Source organism: Meleagris gallopavo, chromosome 23, assembly GCF_905368555.1.
Source record: "Meleagris gallopavo chromosome 23, MGAL_WU_HG_1.1, whole genome shotgun sequence".
Classification (NCBI taxonomy): Eukaryota; Metazoa; Chordata; class Aves; order Galliformes; family Phasianidae; genus Meleagris; species Meleagris gallopavo.
Genome location: NC_139426.1, coordinates 4,122,522 through 4,138,281, shown reverse-complemented (window position 1 = coordinate 4,138,281; position 15,760 = coordinate 4,122,522). Strand labels below are relative to the sequence as shown.

Below are 15,760 nucleotides of genomic sequence, written 5' to 3'. Positions count from 1 at the left end.
CTGGTACTGTCTAGCCCACCCGAACGCGCTGCCCCTTTTCCGCTCTCGGCCCTGACGGGCGGGAAGCTCTCGCGAGAGTTTCTGGGCGTCGCGTGGCTGAGGGGACAAGATGGCGGCCGCCGTCGGCGAGGGAAAAGGCTGCGCGGCGGCGGGGAGCCCAGCGGCCCAAGGAGGCAGTGGGGGGTCGAGGGTGCCGCCCGCGGAGCCGGAAAGAGAGGGGGACCCCGCCGCGGCGCCGGTGCTGCCCGGCTTCGACGACGTCGACGCCTTCGTCAAGGTGCGGGGCGGGGGCCAAGTGGGAAGGGCCCTGTGCACTACGGCTCCCGCCGATCCGCGCGCGGTTCGGGCCGTGGCGCTCCCAGTGCCGTGAGCCGCGGGGCATGCTGGGAGCTGCAGTCCTGCCTGGGAGGGCTGTCTGAGGGGGCGGGCGGGAAGCCTTGCAGTTCGTTTTCATTAAAATAAAGCCAATATCTGCCGATTTAATGATGTCTTTTTAGACGTAAATCGTAGAACGAGAGCTAGGCGTGTTGTTGTTATTCTTTGCTCTGTTTAAAGGGTCCTGATAGATGGTGTAAATGAAACGACAGTGAACTTAAACTTAAAACAGTTAAAAAACATCCAAACAAAACAACGCTTAGTGAGGTGTTAGGTATAACCGCACGGTTCAGGCAGGCAGGGAAGAAGCATTTCAGCACGCTGGGTAAGCAGGGGCAGTGTGGCAGTGCAGTAATAACACAGTGTTCTTACACAGCACGCCCTCGGCACCATGGTGGCCACCACGAAGGCATCCAGTGGGCTCCCGCAGCCCGGCGATGAGTACGACTTCTACCGCAGCTTCCCTGGGTTCCGGGCGTACTGCAAGGCGCAGGGCCAGCGGCTCCTGCAATGGTAAGAAGCCGTCACGGCTCTGGTATCTTCTGGTCCCAGACAGAGAGCTGCAGCTTTCTTTGGAATCTTCAGGCTGGTTGGAGATTAAAGGATGTTTTAGATCATGTGCCTAATTTTAGCTAAGCTTCAAACACTTCACATTTAAAACGATGGGTTTATACAATGCCTTTAATAGTGTTGATGGTAAAGAAGTGCAGAGCAAGCAGGGACTGATGTGAAATGCACTAAGGCTCTGGGGGAGACCTGGGAACGGCCTTTCAGTATCTAAAGGGGTGTATAAGAAAGAAGGGGACAGAACCTTATAGCAGCATCTGTTGTGACAGAACAAGAGAAAAGGGTTTTGGACTAAGAGAGCGGAGGTTTAGACTGGCTATAATGGTAAGGATAGTGAGTCACAGGCTGCCCTGAGTGGTGCTGGTGCCCCATCTATGGAGACTTGAGATCGGGCTGGATGGGGCTCTGAACTGATGGAGCTGTAGATGTTCTTGTTTGTTGCAAGAAAGTTGGACCAGATGGCCTTTAAAGGTCCCTTCCAAACAATTCTGTGATCTAGAAAGTTGTTTAATAAAGAAATTAGTACTATTAGTACTAAATAACACTTAGTACTGTATAGATGTGTCTTATGTTTACTACTTGAATGTAATTATAGGTATTACATCTGATCTGCTTTCAAACTTCTAAGATGCAGAAAGTTGAGAAGAACTGCATGATTTGGTGTGATGTTTTTAAATGTGCCTGTGTTTAAATCAGCAGTAATTGTGCTGTTCTCTTGCAAGCATGAGCAGGGTGATGCAGTACCATGGCTGCCGCAGCCACATGAGAGATCACAGCAAAGTCACAGAGCTGGAAGATAAATTTGATATGCTGGTTGACTCCAATGATGTCATTCTTGAAAGAGTGGTGAGCAAATCATTCCTCAACATTATTTGTATAAAGTATTCAGGTACCACAAGTTTTTTTAATTAAAATAGCTTTAGTATTAGTGCCTTTACACAATTGTCTTTAGCGTAGTAAAGTAACTGTGCAGGTGTTTGATTTTCATCTATTTTTTTTTCCTGGCATTTAGGGTATTTTACTGGATGAAGCAGCAGGAGTGAACAAAAACCAGCAGCCTGTCCTTCCTGCTGGGCTGCAGATGCCACAGACGATCGTCTCCAGTTGGAACCGCAAGGTGAGGCTGCTGCACTCAGGTTGCTTTTGCAGATTCTTTTTCCCAGTACAGTGCTCCAGTTTCCCAGTGGACCTTAGTAGTTAAATGTACCCTTGGTCCTTTTCATGTGTTCTCACTCACCTCTGTTTTCTCACAGTATTGGGTCAGTGAATAAAAGAGGCTCTGGACGTCTTTAAGTCATGTTGGTTTGTCTTCTTTTTAATAGGCAGGAGAATACCACAAAAGAACTAAGTCTGAAACCTTCCGACTGCTTCACGCCAAGAATATCTCTCGCCCACAACTTAAGTTTAGTGAAAAGATTGACAATTCCAACACTCCCTTTGTACCTAAACTTTTTATCAAGCCAAATGCTTTGAAACCATTGCCTGAAGGTAAGTTTTTGTTATTGTTGATGGGTAATCTATTGAGAGTATCTGTCTTGACAATTCAGAAGAGGAAATATTGACTGTAAAAACAAATAGGAGGAGAAGATGTTGACTATTTGGTTGAGATTACTCTGTGACTCCATTGTTTATGTACGTGCAGTGTAAGATTTGGTCAGCATACAACATCTTTTTGTTGGTATACAGTAACTAATCTGTTCCCAACAGATACTCTGCTGCTTCCCTGTGCCACCATTGAATTTCCATAATCAGAGTCCCCCTGACAGAAGGAGTTTTGTTGATTGGTCTGTAAGTCTGGTTGACTTTACAGATGCCTTTTTCTAATTAGTTAGAAAAGGAGGTACACGATTAGACCTGGCTTCTCAAAGCTGCCAGTGAAACATCTCGTCCCAGCAAGGTGTCACATTTCTGCTGCTGATCCACCTCGAGTCTGCACTGATGTGGGTGTAATTTAGAACATGGGAATGAGTGAAAGTGTTTTCTGAAGATTTTTCAGTCTCTTTCCAAGCTCTCGAGCAGAGCCACCTTGCATGTTTCTTACCAGCATCCTGTTCAGACCCAGACACTGGCTTATATCTGGAGCTGCAGACACAAATCTAGCCGGCAGCAAAAGCTGTAGGTCTAAATTAACAAGTTTTTGATACTTTGCGACTGTAAAAGGATGCTGTGGTGGGTGGAGGGGAGAGGTTAGAAGACTGAGAGCATATTATGTGTGGGACCTGGTCCAGTTGTTCCATATTGGTTGTTCAGCCCTCACAAAAAGCGGACGAGAACGAAAGGAACGCCCCGAAGACTTGGATGTCCCAGCTGCTTTGGCAGACTTCATACACCAGCAGAGGACGCAGCAAACTGAGCAAGACATGTAAGAAATCAAACCAGCAGTGAGGTGCTTGGAGTGCACTGCTGAACGTGCGCTTGTATGGTCCCTTTGTGCTGATGACATCTGTGTAACAGCTCCGCATGTGTTTGTGTCTGCACACTGTGTTGTGTGTGATCTGCTTTAGTCACCCGGAGTTACCTTAAACCTAATCCTTAACAACAGACAAAATTATTACTCAGTAGGGAAACTTGTTAGCTCTCAGAAGTCTCTGTCTGCTGGCTTTGTGACTGAAGTTTAGTCCGTGCCTGTTTTCCTACTTTCCATAGGTTTGCTCATCCTTACCAGTATGAACTGGAGCATTTTTCTCCACCAGATGGAGTTCTTAAGAAGCCAGAACCCCAGGTTGGTGCACATATTAATTTGTGAGTAGATGCAATAGGTTTACAGCCTTGACAAATTTCAGAATTGAGAGGGGGAGGTCTGGAGCAGGGATGGACAGAGAACTTACAGTTCCTAATAATTTGCTCTGCCAGATGTACAGACCCATCAAGGAAACACCTTGTCATTTTATCACTACACTGGATGAGCTGGTAGAACTGAACGAGAAGCTTATGAACTGTAAAGAGTTTGCTCTGGACTTAGAGGTAATCAGTTTGTGTTTTCTATTTAAAAGTTATATGCATGCTCTTAGCACCTAGGAGACTGCTCTATTCTTCCAGGCTATTTTATAACCTCTTTATCCCACTTTTAGTGCTTTCTTACATGTGTTTAGTTCGTGGCCATAACGTGTCAGATATTGTCTAGAGGCCTGAAACAAACAGTGGCAGTGTTTTGAGTTTTTCAGTGGTAGTAATGGCCGCATGTTTCATACTGAATTTGTTTGATTTAATTTTGCCCATGCTGTGTGCTGTGTTAGTTAGTGCAAGGGTGAAGCTTGCTCTGAGTATCTTGGCTTTCAGAAGTTCTCTGTTCATTTTTCTTCCTTCATTTGGAGTGCATTTGTTTTCTAGTATTATCTGCAATCGATCCTAATTAATATTTCTTTTTGTTTTTCAGCACCATTCCTACAGGAGCTTCCTGGGCTTGACATGTCTGATGCAGATTTCCACTCGAACAGAAGACTTCATTATTGATACACTGGAGCTGCGCAGTGACATGAGCATCCTCAATGAGACCTTCACAGACCCAGCAATTGTGAAGGTCAGCTGCCATGTTCACCAGAATTCCTTGGTGTTTTTTGTTTGATTGTTTGATTTTGGTGGTTCTTGTTCTTTTTGGGTTTATTTTGTTGTTGCTGTTGTTGTATTTTTGTTTGTTTTTTTTTTTTTTTTGGTAATCCTGCACACTTAATGTTGAAAGTCAGAGCAAAAAAAGTCTAATCCTAGACACGTGATCCTAGACACAGTGAATATGAAACCCCACAGCACTGACAGCCTGTAGTAGAAATGTTCTTCATGTTATTCTCAATTTCTGTTGCTTTACAAGGTCCTGCACGGTGCTGATTCAGATGTGGAGTGGCTGCAAAAAGACTTTGGCCTGTACTTGGTGAACATGTTTGATACTCACCAAGCTGCTCGTCTTCTCAATCTTGGCAAGCACTCTTTGGACCACTTGCTGAAGCTGTATTGCAGCGTGGATGCTGACAAGCAGTACCAGTTGGCTGACTGGAGGATACGGTAACAATTCACCCCTTAGATGGGCCGACCTGCAGGGTGGCACTTAGCCTTGTTTCTGTTGTTAGGGTAGGAGCTTCTTTCTGCCTGCAAGCCCCACAGTTGTACATTACTCTCAAAGCAAAAAGGCACAGCGTTTACCTTTAAGTGGTTTAAGTTTTTTTTTAAGTGTTACATTTTTCTGTGTTTCTTCAGAAATTGAGTTATTTGGGAAAGGTCTGGGAATATTGTTTAATGAAAGGCTCTGGGAAGCTCATTTCCTGGGGGCACTGCTGAACCACTGCAGTATTGTGGAGAATGTCAGCGTTTGGCTTCTAAGAAGTCCCCACAAAAATGTTTGGTTACCCATGGTAGATAGAGCAGTGTGCTGTGAGAGCACTGAGCCTGGCTGTAGGGATCAACTCTGCACACTGCAGAGATCCCAGATTTAGTTTGTAGGCTCTGAAGAGTGAAAAGTATCTTGACAATTGCCACAGCAGGCACTTCTGTCTGGCTTAACTAAGCAGCAGTCATGTTGTCCATCTGAAGATGTCATCTGAATAAGATGAGTGCACAGTATGTTATTGCTGCTGTCCAACAAATCCTTCAGCAAGGAAACAGAAGGATTTGCTGTTAGTATGTTTTAGATGCAGTTTGCCCCAATGTGTGCTGCAAGGGAAAAATGACTGGCAGGGGGCACCTGAAATGTATTACTGTAATTTTGGCTCTTTTTCTAGCCCTTTGCCAGAGGAAATGATTCAGTATGCCCGTGATGACACTCACTACTTGCTCTACATTTACGATAAAATGAGGGAGGCACTGTGGGAGGGAGGCAACAAGCAGCCCACTCAGCTGAAGGTGGTTTGGCAGCGCAGCAGAGACATCTGCCTGAAGGTAAAGCTTCATCTGATTGGGTTACCTGCATCAGAGTGCAGGCTTACCAGGATGTAAAGTCCTTTACCCATTTCTTCATCTGTTGCATAGACATTTTGTTTTGTTTTCCCTACTTGTATGTGTGAAATTGACTGTATGAATTCATACTCTGCTGTGTGCAGCGATTTGTGCTTCGCTAGGCAAGGTGCCTGCATTCAGATTCCCTCTTGCTATTTTTTGAATGGTGACACACCTTGGCTGTATCAAGTGTGCCTTTCCCCAGGGAAATGTTATATTTCCAGTTCTACTGGACGTTCCTAACAGTTCAAAGCCTTGGTGAAGTTGCCTTGAGACAATTATATTGTGACTGTGGAAAGTACTGACTCCAAGAGGCGTTAGACCTGAGTTCATTCAATCCCCTTGCATCTGTGTGAGGTTGTGCCCCGTTGAAGCAAGACAATCGAGGAAGCACCAATCTGATAACTGATCGCAAGTCTTTCTTTTTTTCCTCTCCAGAAATACATCAAGCCCCTCTTTTCAGATGAGTCCTACCTTGAGCTCTACAGGAGGCAGAAAAGACATCTCAACACACAGCAGCTGACAGCATTTAGGTTGCTGTTTTCGTGGAGAGACAAGACAGCGCGTCAGGAAGATGAGAGTATAGGGTAGGAAGGCATTTGTTACAGATACTGTCTTCAACGAGTGTTGGATTGTGCTCCCACCCCTGAGGAGGAGCCACTCTGTTATCTGTAGAAATTAGTGTGCTGCCTCAGGCTTTTTGCATGTAGAACAGAAGCATCATTATGTTTGAAGTAGATTCTTATGTGTATCTAGATCACTTCTGCTTAATTTCTTCTTAACTGACTTCACAATGTAAACTGGGGCAGACTTGTGTGCTGTGAAGATCTTTTAATGAGTTTTTCACATTCTGTTATGTTCACACTGCCTCTTTGTGTTGCAGATATGTGTTACCAAATCACATGTTATTGAAGATAGCAGAGGAGCTGCCCAAGTAAGTTTTGCTCATCCTTGAAGAGTCTCATTTGACTTTGATACCTAGCAAAGTGTTTCCTAATGCATAATTTCTTCTGTAGTTAGTTCCTTCCTTCCAGCTGTTAGAACTGCTTTTCTATATAGTTCTTCAGTTTGTTGAAGAAATAAATTGCAGTTTTCCCCCGGAAGCTCCAAATTTCTTCTCAGAAATACATCTCTATGATTTTATTGCACTAATACATTCCTTTGCATTGCTATGTATCACACATCTGCCCCTGCAATTCCTACAGAGTAAGGGAGAGTAGAATTCCCCTATAACATCTGTTTTTTGGGGGGTTCTCAGTGGGAGTTGAGTGGGGACAGATCTCTTTCAAAACTCAATTTATCCAACTTTTTTCTTTTCTCAAACACTTGGCACACTCATCATCTAATGTTCCATAACTGAGAATGATAAAAATGCATTTTTAAGTGCAAGTCCATCGTTGGACACAGCTTCAGAAGATGATCACTGAAAAAGGAAGCAAAAGGAATAATGGGTACAGACAGACAATAGTGAAAGGAGTGAGTCGAGAGCTGTGTTAGTGGGTTCTCTTTACCTGCACAAATCGACACAGCAAAAATTTTCATCACTGAGAATATACTCTGACATTAATCTGACTTGTCTTGTTCTGTCACAGTCAGGCCTGTGGTTATGTCCACTTGCACATCCTTTGAATGCAAATGCTTAACATATAAGCCATAAATACAGCACACTGAATTTTTCTCATCTCTCTGTAGAGAACCCCAGGGTATCATTGCTTGCTGCAATCCAGTCCCACCACTGGTTCGCCAGCAGATTAATGAATTGCATCTTCTCATTCAGCAGGCACGAGAGATGCCTCTTCTCAAGGTAGGAGTAGCTCGTGTCACACAACACTCATCACTTGCTTGCCATAAGAGAGGTACTGGAGGCAAATGGTGACCTGTGAGGGTGAGGTGCATGTTGGACAGGGCATCACTGAGCAGGGTGTGGTTGCCCGTGCAGCAGCTTATCTTTATATCCCACTTTACATTGACCTGTGAGGAACAACTGCACCCTGTGGAATTTGTAGGCCATGTAAATGGATTCATAAATCTTACTCAGCTGTGGTGAAGAAAAAACAACAACTCTAGATTTAAGAAATTCATTAGATGTAGTCCATATTTAGCATGTAGGTATTAGTGCAGCCTTCTCCCTTTGGTGAAACAAGGCTGTTTGTGAGCATGACCATTAGCTATCTGTGCAAGTATCCATATGCAAACACTGCAGGAAAATAAGAAAGAGTGTAGTTTTATTAACCCAGTAGCTTGTAATATATGTATTGAAAACATGAGGAGAAAAGCCAATCTAGAAGAAATAGGGCAGGTGCAGTTAACTGACTTTCTTTCTCTCCCATTCTAGTCAGAGATTGCTTTGACAGTCAAGAAAAGGACATCTCTCTCCAACCCTGAGGTAATGTTTGCATAATATTTGTCTCCTTCCATCTTAAGCCTTAAGCATGGGAAAAAAAACAACGTAGCAATGTTCTAGCTTCCAGTAAATTGTTTATTCCAGTCCATTTTATAGATCTTTCCTCTTCATCTTGATGTTAAATTTCTGTGCTAGACTCAAAACAGTACCAGCTGCAAATTGGCATTTTACATATCAGCATTATAACAGCACTGAAGGTTTCATCACAGTAGATGGTGGGCATTTGCATGTGTGTCAGTCTGTAATGGTAGGCCCTTGTGAAGGGAAGTCTCAGATGAGCCTCTGAGGCCGACTCATCCTCCTGCTTAAAAAGTACAGCATCTCCATTAGCCACTGGGTTTTTGCTTTTGGGTGCATTGTGCTCTGACAGGTGAGTTACATTAGAAATGCTCAGTTTATGAATGTCACCCTTCCCTTTGAGTTTTCGGTAATGTATCTCTGCAATACCTGAAAACATGTGGATTCATGGAGTAGTGTGCTGATGGTGTTTGCCATCTGAACCTTTCTGCAGAAACTGGAGAATACCTTCTTTGGACCACACGACAGCTCCCGGATTCCTATGGATGATTTTCAGAATAATTCTGCTTTAGGTAATTTGGATTTATGAGTTGTGATAGATGTGACATTATGTGGCTTTGACAGGGGGAAATAAGCAGCACTGAAGAAGTTGTCATGAAATCTTATTACGTGAAAAAGTAACCAGTATAATATACATGTATCTAATAAAAAAATCATCATCTTTTCAATTTTCATGTAGAATCTACATCTGCACCAGTCTTGGAACGTGATTCTCTCTTTTTGGACAATGAGAGGACAATGAATATTCAGGGTGTTCAGCCAGAGTCAGCATGCCTTGTTGCTACTGCCACTGTCAGCATATTCAGTGTAAGCACTGTCTGTGGTTGTGCCAGCATTCAAGTATTAGGAAACATACCTAATGTGGTGTAAATGTGTAGTAGTAGTGAAAGAAGTAGTAGGGTGGGATGTAGATGGGTATCCTGTCAAGCATGTGACACAACCAAGACAATGAGGTTGGGAGGCCAGCAAATTAATTCTTCCTGGAGGGTTGCTGCCAGTGCTGGAGTTTCAGATAATGACAGATAACGTGCATGGAATAGCAATAGCCAGGAGTAAGAATGATTCATGTTAATGTTTCTTCCCTTTATTTTTTTAAGGAATGTGATAAAGATGAAGGAAGTGAGAAGGTTTTAACAACTGCACAGAAGAAAGCTCAGCGTATAATGGAGTCCTTTGAAAATCCATTTAGAATGGTAAAATTCAAAGTGGGGTAAAACCCAACATATGTTTGTAGTGATACTGATAAACCACCCCATGCAAAGGATGCTCTGCACTGCTTTTCCAGGCTGCGTGACAGACCTTGATGTAGTAACAGCTCTGCTGGAATTGAGAGGTGGTCTTTGCAGAGCACACGTGTGGATGTGTTCTCAAAACATCCTGAGTTGTGTCTGTAGTAAACAGACCTCTTGTACTGCTTTTTGTTTGTTTATCAAGCTTGAGGTTTCTTTAATTTAATTTCAGCCATCTCTGTGGCTGAAATTAGTGAGTTGATCTTACTCTTCTCATGAAAAAGAACAGTAGAATAGTTTGTAACAGATATGGAGCAGCAGATTACTGGGAGGTAGCATACAAACAACTGTTTTCTGCTGTGTGGTTGGAGGTTTTGTTTTGTGTGTTTGGCTTGGTTTAATTATTTTTTCTTTAATGTTGCTGTTGGCTATGGCTGTGGTAACTCTGATTTTTGCAAAAGATGATCTTCCTGTAAGAATGTTTCTGACACATGAATTTGATTTGGGACGTTTTAAGCAGCATTGTAGCAATGAGCTGACAGCACTAATAGCACATGCTGTGTTTAAAGACAAATGCTTTTTTCCCTTTCTGCAGTATTTGCCTTCAGAACAGAATCCTGCCTATGTCTCACAGTCTGCAAAGTTTGACCCATCATCAAAAATTTATGAAGTAAGACTGAAGTTAAAATTTCCTGCCGACTACTAGGAAAGAAACAAATAATGAGATTCTTTTCCTTTGGGAGCCTTAGCAATATATGTTTGGGGTTTTTTTCTCCTTAGAAAAAGAATATAAACTTTAAGAAACATCACGTGTTCCTAAATCAGTTTTTGTTTGAATAGCATTCATATCCTTCAAAGAGCCAGAGATTGGAGGCATTCCACTTTGTAGTCTGGGTCTGTCAAAGCTACAAACTACTACTGAAGTCTGCATCTGCCTTTGTTCTCATTGGGCTTGTTTGTAGCTCAGAACTTTTAAAGCCCATAGTTTTACTTTACTTGGTGCAGCAGATCTTAATCTCTTTTACAATCCAATTTGATCTTTTGTGCTCTTAATGAAGACCAGCATGTGGTAGCAAGTTTATAAACTCCCTTTTGCCATAAAACTTCAAAGAAAACGATTCCAGGTAATTTTTTCTTTCTTTGCAGATCAGCAATCGATGGAAGTTGTTGAGTAAGACACAGGTACAGAAGGAATCCAGGGATGAAGCCAAAAAGAAAGCAGCCCAGCAGTCAGGTACAGCCCTTTTTCTCCTCAGTGTGTTGGCTAGTGTGCTTTTCCCAGTGACTTTCTAACCTTGTGGCTAATTTAGTCCTGCTTCCTACAGTAATGTCTGTTTGTCTCTAGCTGCTCGTGACCAAGCACAGAAGGAGTACAAAGAGGCAACAGAAAACATTGTGTCTGTTCGTCAGCAAGCTATGGTATGTCACTGAATTTAATTCTTCCAGCCTTTGCCTTTTTTGACCTTTTGAACATCAATTCAGAATAAGGCCCTGTGCCCCCACTACTCTGAACCGGTGCCCAAGCTGAAAGCAGCTGATCTCCCAGGCAGCCTTGATAGCAGTCTGTCCATGGTTCTCCCTTATGTGCAGCAACAAGCCCTTGGCAGCTGTGCTCTGCAAATCTTCGCATCCTTCCCTGTCTTCAGAAACCAATGTGTTGCACTCCTGCAGCTCACTGTTCCTTGCTTGCTTGAGGGGTGACAGCAGATCTCGGCCTCAAATGTCCCATGAAATGACAGCTTGGCTTTTCATCCGAAAAGTCCCTGCACTGAGGGCTGGAAGGAAGGGAAGGAACGTGATTCAGTCCCAAAGAAAAAGGCAGTGCTTTACCCCCCTACTGTTATTGCCACAGACAGCCCCTGGCTGTCACAGGCCCAGGTCCACCAACAGCTCATCAGCATGCTGGTGCTCGTGCCTGCACAGAGATGTTTCATTCTCCTGAACTTGTTTCCATTCTGTGGGTTGCTTTCACAGCAGGAGCAAGCTAATAGGAAGAGGGAGAGGGTCATGAGTGAAACAGGAACAGAACTGCCAAAACCAGAGAAGAAACGGCCAAAAGCCTCCCAGCAACCAGAGGAGCTGGAAGCACCAAAGCAGTTTACCCCCTTTGATTACAGCAAGTTCAACTTCAAAGTGTTTGCGGGTAAGATCTGGATCTCGGCTAGAGTGCTGCAGGCTGTGGAAAACGTTGCCAGCTGAGGCCTGAGAAGGCTGTGTGAATCTGGGTGCCAAGGCAGTACAAATGGTTAAAATGCACTTACACTGCAGTGGGGAAATATGAAAAGAAATTTACCTAGGGAATGGGTAGTGTAGCATCCTTTTTCTGGCTTAGAAACAAAACTTGGAAACGGGTGAGGGGATTGTGGATTCGTGGTTTGCTTCTCTTCTCAGCAGAGAAAGTCATTTGTTTAATTGGGCCCGAGAAAGGAGGAGTTAAAGGAGATGTAGCTTCTAATAACGCGTCTATTCAGAAGCTTCTTATGCCCTGCAGTAACTGTTCTGGTTTTTTTAGCTTGGGAGACTGCAGTGAAACCTCTTCATCAGAGAAACACCATGAAGAGTACTGTTCTTTCTAGCAACGTTTGGTGACAACTTCTCTCCTCTTTCCCGTAGGAAGCAGCAAATCGAAGCAGTCAGCACAGTTTGATCCTGCCAGACAAGTTCACACAGGCAAGGTACAGACATGTCATGAAAGAAGTAACAGAACTTTTGGTGATCGTGTGTACCCAGCTGGGGAATTGTTGGGAGAGGTGTTTTTTTGTTGTTGTTGTTGTTGTTGGAAAAGCAAACTCTTCCAGGATCTGCAAAATACTCCCTTGGTACTGACACGCAGCTTCCAGTCACAAACTCGTGCCTTGTATTACAGCCTCATCTTGTTCAGGAAGAGCTTTCTTGGGGCTTTCACATTCTCCCATTGTTTCTCACCTGTTTGTACTTCGTTCACAGCTACACCCTCCTGCACAGCAGGCACACTGCCTAGGCTACTTCAAATTGCAATACTAAATTCAAGGCACCCTCCAAAATCTCAGTCACTCCAGTTATGGCCTTGGCACATCCAGGTGTTGCCTGCATTCTCCACTACAGGAAGGAATTTTTTCCTGATTTAATTTATTGCTAATTAACTTAAACTTCTCATCACTGGCTGGGAGAATGAAGGGAAGTGTGACCAGCACAGGAGAGTTTTTGTCTCCGTGCTCAGCTCACTCTGGCAGAGCTGGCTTGCTGTATGCAGTGCTCACGTATGGAGCATTTGAGACATGACATCAGTGGGCATTCAAGCATGAAGTAACAGGTGCTCATCTGTGAATTCATTGGGTGCCCAGGCACCAATTAATTTCCAAAGCTCATTTCTTGCATTTCAGCCTCTTTCTTGTACATGCTGCCTTCTTGTGAATTCAACTGAAGGGCAAATGGTTCCAGGAAGCCTCTTAGGTACTCATTTAAAATATATATCAGGAGCAGAACAGGTTTATTCCTGATGGTTTGTAAATAGTTTCCTGCATGATTTGCTGTGTGTCACTGGAAACTTTTTTCAAAAGAAAAAAAGCCAGCAAAACAATTTAATAATTTAGTAATATAGGAGAGCAAGGTTTTAGACCTTTAGGACTTCTGTCTAGGTGGGTGCTTGGGACGTTGGTGGTCAGACCAGCAGAACAGCATGTATTCAAGTGGATTCGGTGCACGTGTACAGAAGTCGTAAAACAAAGCCCACAGTGTAAACAGTGTTCCTTGAGTTGGAGGATGACAGGATGTGCACCACGTGGAATAGACTCTGTTTGTCCGCTCCTCACACTGTTGTTTTTTCTCTTCCATGCAGAAATTTGCTGGAGCTAACAAACTTCAACAACCAGCTGGAAACCGAAGCATGTCCTACCTGGCAGGGAAAGCTGATAGGTGTGTTGTCAGCCTGCTCTCATCACGGAGCAGTGTTTCCACTCCTGTGCCCCAGAGCCACGGGCTGAGCACAGCTATTGTGCTGCACTGCTGGGGGAGCTGAAGCACGTTTAATGGGAAGCAGTTGCATAACACCTACTTATGTTCATTTGGCAGCTTGACGTCAGTTTAAAGGGGGGAAAAAATAAGAAAAGAAAAAGCTTAGTCAGGATTAACGCAAATAAAAAACAATTCTGGGTGGAAAGTTTGAAATGTTGAGGTAAAAGTTTGTGATAATAGATGTGGGAGTCGCTTTCTTAGGCCACAGAGATGGGCAGAGGTGGAGAGAACATTTGTCTTGTTTGGAGGGAAGACAAACAACAGTACTGCCAAATATGGATATTCTTGTTCTGAATATACTTAATGTTCAGCTTCCTGGACTCTATTCTTGTGAATTCTTTAGTCATAAAAGAGCAGTGCCATGCAAGGGCTGCACTGGAAGCAGAAAGGTTCTGCATCGTGACTCTTTCTCAATAGAATCATTGTAAGCTATTGTAGATTGTCAGTCTTGGGTGAATTTAGAGCAAGATTTAAAGTCTTTCTTTAACTCTCTTTTACAGGGGTTCCAAGCACCACTGGCCAAAGAGATAGTCCTTGTTATGGGAGCTGTGGGAGCTGCTGCTGAAGAAAACAGTGGACAGAAGTACTGTAACCATGGAAAGGCAAATACTGGTCAATGAGCAGTTTTCGTACAGAAATGTTTTTAAGACCATTAAAATCCTTTTTTTTTTTTTTTTTCCCAAAAGGGAAAACATCTTAATTGCTTTGGCTTTTATTACATTCACACTGTTCTTTGTAATTATACTCACAATGTTGCCTTGTTTCTGATTTTGAAAGTTTGTCCTCAAATGCAGTCAGATTAAGCTTAAGTGGATATGGAGGAACACTTTGGCATCTCTGAAGTCAGCACAAAAGTAACTGAGAGATTCAATAGATGTGACTTAAACCCCAGCAGTCCAGAGGAGGAACTAAGGCCAGACTGACCTTAGCCCTTGCTTACACATTGGACTGCACAGCTCATCTTTTGCAAGACAAGGTAATGTGAAAAATGAGAATGTTCCTGGCAGTGTTGGTATTATTAAATGAAGGTTGTAAGGGGGGTAGGTGTGTAAGGGTTGAGGTGCTTTTTAGATCAGACAAAGTAGGTAGTTGCTTTTTCTCCATAGTGATACGGAGTGAAAGCAATGCTTTAATGTAGAAAATAAAGCCAGAGAGGTTCTGTGATGCAGCCAGATGTCAGCACAGCTATCCCAGTGTTTCATAGCTGTGAATATTCAGAGCGAGTTACCCTGATGCCTTTGTACAAAGAGTATCAGCCCGTGATTTGATTCAGCTTATTCTGAACACAGCTGGAAGCTGGGAGCACTCCTGTGATGGAGGTAAACAACTTCAGCATTCTGGGGCTGTATAAACCCATAGTTGTGCAACCTTGTTCCTGGATCTCTGGTCACTGAGCAGTACAGCTTGCTCCCAGAGTCCTTGTCTTTGCTTTGGTGTTTATTTCTGCCTGAAGAGATCCCATGCCACGCTCACCTGTTTGGGCAGTGAGAGCATTCCTTCTCGTAGGTGAAGTGCAAGGACTGGGTGAGGAGTGGTAAATCTTGTGTTCCCAAACCCCAGGGTTGCACTTTTATGTAAAAGACTGAGGAGGTCTGGTGGATTTTTGTTTCTTTTCAGTCTTTCCCTGCATCTCTGCGGTACACTGGAAGGTTTTTCCCCCCGTGTTGTCCTCTGCTCACAAAGCCTGGCTGCAGTGGGATTACGTTTGAAGAGAGGCACGTGAATAGCAGCTAAAGAAGCTGATTTAGCTGCTTTAGGAAGGGCTGCCCAACTCCCTTCTGTGCAGCTCTGCTACTTCTGACTTTGACGACTGAACAAACTGAATGGAGTAAATCTTAATGAAAGACCCGTTGGCTGCAGAGGTGTTAAAACCGTTGTGGTTTAAGTCTCCTAGCTGGCCTGATGGAGGTACGATGTCAGTGACGCTGATGTATCCCGTTTCTCACCGTGAGGGGCTTTTGCTGCCGTAGGGATGACGGGCTGTGCTGGGGCCGCTTCTGTAAGCCGGGCCGCTTCTGAGGCTGCTGTGCGCCCTACCACGTTCTGTAGCGTTGCCGCGTGCTGCAGGAAGGGATTGCCTTTGCCTTCCCAACGCGCAGCCCCAAAATCTCCAAACCAGCCGTTTCCCGGGAGGCGGTTACTCGCTCAGCGCTCCCAGGACGCTTTAATTACTATGTAACGAGAAACTCCG

General features: G+C 43.9%; 1 protein-coding gene across 2 annotated transcripts; it reads left to right on the top strand.

The window, feature by feature from the left end:
* The first annotated feature begins 54 nt into the window (after positions 1–54).
* Positions 55–14,332, top strand: EXOSC10 (exosome component 10). Of its 2 annotated transcripts, XM_085242527.1 has the most exons (25): positions 55–277; positions 752–888; positions 1,665–1,788; positions 1,955–2,059; positions 2,265–2,430; positions 3,193–3,304; positions 3,589–3,664; positions 3,796–3,906; positions 4,319–4,462; positions 4,748–4,938; positions 5,652–5,808; positions 6,304–6,452; positions 6,749–6,799; positions 7,558–7,669; positions 8,201–8,251; positions 8,781–8,859; positions 9,027–9,154; positions 9,445–9,540; positions 10,172–10,246; positions 10,723–10,810; positions 10,922–10,995; positions 11,551–11,719; positions 12,190–12,251; positions 13,394–13,470; positions 14,070–14,332. In XM_085242527.1, exons 1-25 carry the CDS (start codon positions 110–112, stop codon positions 14,098–14,100), a joined length of 2,733 nt encoding a protein of 910 aa, XP_085098653.1. In that variant the 5' UTR covers positions 55–109; the 3' UTR covers positions 14,101–14,332. The 2 variants fall into 2 exon arrangements, with proteins under 2 accessions (XP_085098653.1, XP_085098654.1); XM_085242528.1 differs by lacking the exons at positions 13,394–13,470; positions 14,070–14,332 and having other exon boundaries at positions 12,089–12,218.
* Positions 14,333–15,760: the final 1,428 nt, after the last annotated feature.